The sequence below is a fragment of the Papaver somniferum genome, chromosome 2, assembly GCF_003573695.1.
Source record: "Papaver somniferum cultivar HN1 chromosome 2, ASM357369v1, whole genome shotgun sequence".
In the NCBI taxonomy this organism is placed as follows: domain Eukaryota; kingdom Viridiplantae; phylum Streptophyta; class Magnoliopsida; order Ranunculales; family Papaveraceae; genus Papaver; species Papaver somniferum.
Window position 1 is genome coordinate 191907567 of NC_039359.1, and position 9211 is coordinate 191916777.

A 9211-nucleotide genomic window follows, 5' to 3' on the forward strand; every position below is an offset into this window, starting at 1 on the left:
ACTACCTTCAATGGTTAGCGAAACAAAGTTCTTATCAGTTACTTATCTGAAGAGGATTTTAACAGAATCAAGTCTCAAAAACCTTGGTTTGTCTGTGGTTATCTAATGGTGCTACGAATTGTTACGATCGATAGTTGGCCTACAAACCATCAACTCACTTTTGATGAGGAAATCATGTGGTTCATCTTATGCAACATTCCAAATGAATGCACAGAATTCGAGGATCTTCAAAAACTCACTCTCAGCATGGGGGAACTACTTGAAGCTCAAAATCCCTTTGGAAAACACCCTCTCAGGAAAAATGTCAAAGTTTGTATAAGAATCCCAGTCCAACAAGCCTTACCAACAGGCATTCCTCTCTTCACAAGTGGTAGAAGAGAACCTTTTCTGATTGAATGTAGACATATCAAAGTTCCGAGGTATTTCTGCACCTCCTGTCGCATTCTTGACCACAAAGATTATAACTGCCCTGCTTGGCAACTAAAGCAAAAAAAGATCAAAGAAATTGATGCATCCTGCAACAATTATACTCTTCCAGCTATTTCAAAGTTAATGATGCCTCCTACAATCAAGCAAGTAGTTCCTTCATCTGCTGCCATCACTGATACTATTATGCAACAATCTGAAGTTATACCAGAAACATAAATTGAATCTACTGCTATCGAAGTGTGCAACAAAGGAAAAGCATAAAATAATGGAAAATTCTATTCAAAATAGCTTATCAAATACTTTTCAAATGGGCTCGTTTATCAATAGATCCACTACTCTGAAGATCTTTGATGTTGGTCCTATTCAAAAACATCTGACCCAATTGGAGAATGGTCTGCCAATTATGCTAAAACAAGTCACAACTCAAAATGTTACGGTTGCTTCTTCTATCTCTGGCACCGAGTCAACTCATAGTGGTCTGATTCGTACCACAAATTCCTCAAGAAGATTCAAAACTGCTGCCATGCCAAATACCAGCCCAATCATCACTAGATGAACAACTAATATTAATGATCAAGAAGCTCTAGCAAATCTCAAAAAGAATATTAACCTTAGAGCTGAATTGCGGAAACGTACGAGAGCTAATTCCAGTGTGGCTAGTATAGTTGTTATACCTGAAGAACAAACTTCTACTAAGCCTGATTATGCTCAGTTATGTCCTCCAATTACCAAACTGGGAGAATTACCAGCCATGGATCTTTCTACTTGCTCTTTCAATACCCAACCAATCTTTAATTCTTTTGGGAGCTAAAATATACCTGTTGACCATTCCCCAAGCAACAATGGTGTCCGCAATAATTTTCCTCTCAATGCTGATAGTTCTAGTCTCGATTCCTCCCAATTTGCTTCTCAGAGTGGTGATGATACTAGTGCTTCTCTTGGTGGTGGATCTGACTCTACCACTCAGGTAAATCAAACCCTTCCATATCCTTTAATTGATACTGCTCATAATACCATAAATCATTTCCCTGTCAATAACATCAACATGATTGCCTGGAACCTTAGAGGTTTTGGTAAAAAATCTGCTAATAAGGAACTTAGTCTACTGTGTAAAAATGTCAACCCTGGTATTATCTTCCTCTCTGAGACCAAAATGAACAAAGACATGGAGCTAGGAAACTCAGAAATATGGGATTTTCTTGTACCTTTAATGTTCCAAGTGTTGGGAGAAGTGGTGGTCTTGCTCTTGCTTGGAAGAAGGAAGTACACCTCAACATTATATCATCCAGTCTGAGGGGCATCTGTGTTACTACTACTGATATAATCCACTCTAAGACCTGCCATATTCATTTCATGTATGGTGAACCTAATAGTAGTCTAAGACAAGCCTTTTGGGAACAACAATGTCAACAGATTAATGTCCCTTTAGATGAACCTTTTTTCTTTATAGGAGATTTTAATGCCCTCCTAGGAACTGAAGATAAAAATGATAGCCTAGAAGTAGATGACCCTGATTTTGAAAATCTTAGAAATTTTTGTTCTTTCTTTAATCTTCATGATCCTGGTTTTTCTGGACCAAGGTTTATCTGGTCTAATATGCAACAAGGTCCTGATTTGATTCTTGAAAGATTAGATAGATGTCTTATTAACCAAACTGCTGAAGATCTTTTTCTAAACTTTGTGTTAACAACCTCCCTAGGGACTCTTCTGATCATTGCCGTATGCATATAGGTTTTAACTATGAGGATACTTGTATGCATAGACCTTTCTATTTTATGTCCATGTGGATAAAGGATCCTACCTGTAGAGATATTATAGCTAATTCTTGGTCTGTTAATGTGGTAGGTTCCCCTGCCTACAAACTTAATGCTAAGCTCTTAAGTACCAAGAAAGGCCTAAGAGATTGGAATAAATCTTTTATTGGTTAAATTAAAACTAATATATCCACTATTAGAAAAGAATTAGCTGACCTCCAAATTTTCAATCCAACTGATACTAGTAATACTTCTAGACTTAAATCCGGGTTGGAATATCTGTACAACCTGGAGGAGTTATATTGGAAGAACAAATCTAGATAAGTCTGGCTCTTGGAAGGTGACATAAATGCACCATATTTCCATAGAGTAACTCTCTTTAGAAGAAAAAGGAATGCCATTAGTTAGATAAAGAACTCCTTGAATACTATTCTAACTGATAAAGATAGTATTGGAAACTCTTTCGTAGATTATTTCAAAAGTCTTTATTCCTCCCATCCTCAGTAATTTCAATATGAAATTCTTGCTGAGCTTTCCATTAAGTTCTCTGAAGAAGATAATGCATCCTTAAATATGCCTATGACTCTAGAGGAAATTAAGAATATTGTCTTCCAAATGGGGGGAAAAAGGCTCCTGGTCCTGATGGTTTTACAGTTCTTTTTTATCAAAAACATTGGGACATTGTGGGAGAAGTTGTTGTTGACATGAATCAAACCTGCTTTAGAACTGGTAACATTGCTAAGGTCTTTAATCATACCAATATAGCACTTATCCCCAAAGTCCCTCTTGCTGAATTGGTTACTTAGTATAGGCCAATAGGTCTCTATAATTTCATGTACAAAATTATTTCTAAAACTCTGGCTAATAGGATGAAACCCTTTATGAACAATATCATTTCTCAAAACCAAAGTGCTTTTATCCCCAAGAGAAGTATTTCTGATAACATTTTGCTAGCTAATGAGGGCATTTATGTTGTCAATCATAATGATAAGGTTGAGGGCATAGCTGCCATCAAACTTGATATGTCTAAGGCCTATGACAAGCTTGAATGGAATTTTCTTGAAAAAGTATTAACTAAAATGGGTTTGTCTAACCATTGGGTTAAATTGATAAATCAGTGTGTCTCTACTGTTTCCTATTATGTTCTTCTTAATGGTATCCCTACTGGTTTTTCCAACCTGAGAGAGGGCTAAGGCAGGGAGATCCTCTCTCTCCCTATCTTTATATCATTTGTTCTGAGGCCCTATCTTCTTACATTGATAGCCTTCAGAAAAAGGGGACCTTAGAAGGCATTAAAGTCTGTAAAGAGGCTCCTGAAATGACTCATCTTTTGTTCGCTGATGATTCTCTCTTGTTTTCTAAAGCTACTGAAAAAATTCATGTCATAAAAGACTATCTTCAAAAGTACTGTCTAGCTTCTGGGCAAGAAATCAATTTTGAAAAATCTGGTATTTTGTTTAGCAAGAAGATTCCTGAACATAGCAAAGCTATTTTAGCCAATATTTTGGATATCCAAAGCAGAGATTTAGGTGAAAAATATCATGGAACTCCCACTGTTTTCCAATCCTCTAAAATCCAGACTCATATGAGTATTCTCCAAGCCATTGATGCCAGGATTTCTATCTGGCTTCATAAGATATTATCTCAAGCTGCTAGAACTACTCAGATCAAGCACATTGGCCAAGCTATTCCTCTTTTCCAAATGGGAGCCTTTCTTATTCCTAAACACCTCCGTAAACAAATGGATTCTCACCTCTGCAAGTTTTGGTGGGTTGAAACTTTAGATCCTAAAGATAGAAAGTTGCACCTCCTTGGTTGGGATATCTTATGCTCTCCCAAAGCTGAAGGTGGTCTGGGGTTCAGAAAGACTGAGTTAAACAATCTAGCTATGCTTGCTAGGAATGCCTGGAGAATCTTAGAAAATCCTAATTGCTTATTGGCCACTGTTCTTAAGGCTAAATATTTTCCTAAAACTGATTTTTTTTAAATGATAAATGCACTGCCAATTGCTCTTGGACTTGGAAGTGTCTGCATGCTATCAAGGAACTTATAAAACCCTTTATTTCCTGGATTGTTGGGATGGTCAATTCATTGACCCATGGTGTGATAAATGGATCCCTTCTTTGGGTTCTGCCACACCCAACCCTCTTGTCCCTCCTGATCCTAGTATCAAAGTTGCTTATTTTATTGATACCCAAACTAGAAGTTGGGATGTGTCTAGACTTAACACCCATTTTGATAATGCTTCTGTCCAGAAGATTATCTCCATTCTCTTAAGCCAGCTTTGCACTCCTAACAGGAGGGCCTGGTATCTTTCAAAGAATAGCAAATTTTCTTCTAAATATGCCTATTTAGGGCTCAGAGGCCTTAAGCCTTCCCCTTGTAAAAATATTTGGAGGTGTATTTGGAAAGTTAGAGTACCCTATAGAATTCAGGTCTTTCTTTGGAGAGCAACTAGAAATGCTTTTCCCTACAAAACTGTCCTTCACACTAGAATGCTTATGCATAGTGTGGATTGTCCTAGGTGTTCTGATCCTTAGGAAACTATTATGCATGATTTGGTCACTTGACCCTTTACTAGTAAGGTCTGGTTCATTTCTGACTTCAATATCAACACTTAATTTTTTCAGAACAATTATTTTATTGACTGGCTTCTCTTCTGGTTAATTGATACTCAGTCTAAACTGCCTGAGGATGATCAATGTCTCTTTGTGGCTATCTTATGGTGTCTCTGGACCAGTAGAAACAACCTCATTTTTCAAGGAATTAAGGAGAACTTCACTGCTGTCTTAGCTAGAGCTAGAGCTATACTTCTCACTAGGAAGTCTATGAATCTTAGTCTGACTATCCCCACTATCATGCATGTCAGTATTTACGATAAATGGATGCCCCCCTCTTTTGGTTGGATTAAATGTAATACTGATGGTGCCTTTGATATTTTCTCTGGAGAAAATGGTGCATAATATGTGATGCGAGACTTCACAAAAAAAGCAACCTTTTGTGCTTCCATAGTTTTTAATGTTCACTCCGCTGAAGAAGCTGAAGCAAGAGCCATCTGGGCAGTCGTAAAGAAAGCTGTGGAACAACACCTATCTCACATCATCATAGAAAGTGATGCAAAAGCTCTAATCGACCAATTTTAAGCTGGGAATTTTGATGGAGACACAAGGACGGATGCTATCTTTAAAAACATTCTCTTTTTCTCTACTAAGTTATCTGCTTGTATTTTTAGTTTTCAACCTAGAGTTTGTAATTCTGTAGCTCATGAGCTTGCTCTGTGGTCTAAACAAAACAATTATACCATGTACTGGTCTAAACCCCCTGTTTGGATTCTTCCAACAGTTGAGGAGGACCATTGTTCTTGTTGAAGGCCTTTGCTTATAAAAAATAAATAAAATAAAATGCATTGCATAATCTTTATTAAATGCAGTGAGCACCATGGTAAATTGTAACTTTTTTTTGGTGGTATATGGGCTATGAATTTGAAACTCACCAACACGGCCTTAATTCACAAGCCAAACATAACAATGGTTTACAACTTCGCATGCACGGTTAAACTACTAACTAACGCTGTTATACTGACAAGTTTCGGAAGATCAAAATCGAAATTATTGATAACTAATGAAAGAATTTAAAATATTTATGGGTTATTTTGACTTTGGATCTTCTTTTTTTTTAATTTTTTATTCAAAATTAAAAATTCCATTAACAATATTTAAATTAGTACATAACGGAATTCTCCCTGATCCGACCAGGTATGTAGAAGGAAGATTATTATAAAATTCAAAATCAAAACCTTTCAGACCTTTCCTTTTTATTTAAGGTGTATGTTACTCCATTACAAGTACGATTGAAAAACTTCAAAATCATGAATTTTGACTCATTAAAAGATGTTTAGAGTCAAGGTTGCAGTTTATTGATTGATTTTTCATTATCAGATTCAAAGACTATATTGTTGTAGCGCAAGGTACTATCCCAGCTCACTGCTTCCTTAACAGCCAAGCACTCCGCTTGTTCTTCCCTATTATCAACATCTGGCCCTCTATTGATGAATCTCTTTTTCGCTCCGTAACATGTCCTTGTACAATCATGGAAGAATTATCTTATGCTTCCAATACCTGTTTCTTTAACATAAGAAGCATCTATGTTTACCTTCATGAATCCTTCTTCGGGTGGAGTTAAAATCTTATTCATAAAACTTCGTAACATGTTAGTTACATTACAACCAATAACTATAGAGCAACACTGTTCAACAATCTTCCAAGTTCTTTCAATCGTAAACTGTCTATTAGGTTTATTATTTTGAAAATGATGATAAGTGCATAATTTACATGTTTTGAGTATCAAATCCATGCTTATATTAGTTATTATTCTTTCATATTACTTAGTATTGCGTTTTTTTGTTGTTGCAATTTTGCAGCCTTTTTTAGGGTGAATCAACTAAAAGAAGTGGAAACAGCTATAAAAGTTTTAAAGAAGTGATGTCTACTAAAGGAGAAGGACCAAAGACCAACTGTGACTCACCTTCTTATAGAGTATTTAAATACAAATCCAACACAAAAACAATGAGGTAATTTCGAGTTCGGATGAAGACGTTATGAGCAAAACACTGAAATCAACTTTAGTTTGGTTTTCATTGGTTGTTGGGCCTTACTGGGCATGCTCGAGTAGGAAAAAAAAAATGAAATGGACTTCTAAATTAAGTAAACTTGGTCCCAATAGGGTTCCAAACCCTAAAAATAGAGAATACTTGAGATCCAAGCATTGGAGGCTATAAAAGAAGACATCTAAGGCTCAAACAACATATTCTACGCAAAGGGTTTCTATTCTGCCTCTCATATTACATCTGCTATATTTTCCATGGGTTTTAGTAAACCTATAATTATATAAAGTTCATGTTGGTTGGGGGTGTAATCAGAAGTGCTAAACATATGAATCAATCTGGTTGATTATTGTTCAATATCTTTTTTTTATCGTTCAAGTTTTACTACTTATAACAATTAGGTGACCGTGTTCATGCAATATGATGGATCTCTTGAATGTTTAAGTTTCATATTAAATAAGCTTTGGAGATTTTCTATAGCTAGTTAGGGTTCTTAAGTAATTTTATCAAGAACCTAGCAACAAGTAGAAATTTCTGATCATTAGTGGTGTGAACCTAGGTTGAATATGCCACGATTGTTTGATGTATTTCATATGAATAACTCATCTCACAGATATTAATGTTTTTCTCAAGATGAATCTCATAACTATAAGTCCTAGGTTATTTGGTGGAGAAGAATTCGTATTACCGATTGCAGTATGTGTTAACATGTGGAGGCAGAACGAAGTATTACATCGATTGGGAATACTTTATATTATTGGTATGAAGAGAAAATTGATGATGATTCTAATCGATTGAGGAGCATGATTGGCGATGGATGATGAATTCCTAGACCAGTATGTTCTCACCTTGATCGCAATCATAGTTTAGTAAAGTTTAATTACTTCTCTTCTTGGTTATACAAGAAGCTAATAACATATATCAATTACACAACTCCTCATGGAGACGATCCTTACTACCGAATATTACTTAATAGTAGTAAAGGGAAACATCTAAAGTAATTTTTTGTACATACAACACCCGCAAAATGATATCACATCTATCTTTCCAAATTATCTAAGAAGTTGTGAATGATATTAGTACCCATAAAGCATTAGAAATTGAAAACCAACTAATAAGCCACATTAATAAACTTCTAATTTAAGAGGATACATGAATAGTATATTAACCTTCATTCCAAGACAAACTGGTTTTGCATAGGAGCAATCAACAAATAAGTGTTGAACAATCTCACGATTAGCACCATAGAGACAACAATGAGGATAAATATCATACTTCTATCTAGCAATTTCATCCCTGGTAGGAATGATATCTTTTAACTGACGTGGGAGTTTAGTTTTCCAAAGTTGCTTCCAAATCCAAGTATGAACAAGAGGTTGAATAGAACTACTAAGAGATTCTCCAATGGTAAGGGACAAGGTCATCCTATGTGGAGGTCAAATAATACCTCTTTTTGTGGTCATCACTACATGATAAAAAATTATTGAAAAAGCGGGGGTCTAACAACCACACCCAATATTTCTCTTAGCAATCTGTATGGACTAACTCCAATATACTTTCAAGAGAATCAACTAGACAGTCAGACTCAATCTTAAGAAGAGTATATCAAAGAGTTATATCTCTATTTCTCAATTCAATCCGCAATCAAACAAATAGAAATTTGGGAGCCCGATTGAATATAAGAAATAACTTGGACAGTATCAAAAACCAATATCCAAGTGTCAATCAATTTAATCAACAACCAAAGGTTGGATTCTCAATTGATTGAACTTACGCACAACATGTGATATTTCAATTGTATAAACAAATATAATGCGGAAAAGAAATAACACAGACACTAGAAGTTTTGTTAATGAGGAAACCGCAAATGTAGAAAAACCCCGGGACCTAGTCCAGATTTGAACACCACACTGTATTAATCCGCTACAGACACTAGCCTACTCCAAGTTAACTTCGGACTGGAATGTATTTGAGCCCTAACCAATTTCACATTGATCATGGTACAATAGCGATCCTTACGCCTCTAGAACCATGCCGGATTCTGCGCACTTGATTCCCTTAGCTGATCTCACCTACAACTAAGAGTTGATACAACCCAAAGTCGAAGACTTGATAAACCAATCTGTCTCACACATAAAAGTCTATTGAATAGATAAATATGTCTCCCACAGATAAACCTATGATTTTTGTTCCGTCTTATGATAAATCAAGGTGAACAGGAACCAATTGATATACCAGACTTATATTCCCGAAGAACAGCCTAGAAATATCAATCACCTCACAATAATCTTAATCGTATGGTAGCGAAACAAGATATTGTGGAATCACAAACGCTGAAACGAAGATGTTTGTGACTACTTTTTATCTTGCCTATCGGAGATTAAATCTCAAAAAAATCTTAGAGAAGATAGTACTCAATCACGAT

The 9211-nt window shown here is 35.8% G+C and overlaps 1 protein-coding gene across 1 annotated transcript; it reads left to right on the top strand.

The window, feature by feature from the left end:
- Window positions 1–1617: 1617 nt before the first annotated feature.
- Window positions 1618–2357, top strand: LOC113352530. The gene is made up of 2 exons (XM_026596343.1): window positions 1618–2009; window positions 2129–2357. The coding sequence occupies exons 1-2, from the start codon at window positions 1618–1620 to the stop codon at window positions 2355–2357; spliced, it is 621 nt and encodes a 206-aa protein (XP_026452128.1).
- The last annotated feature ends 6854 nt before the right edge of the window (window positions 2358–9211 follow it).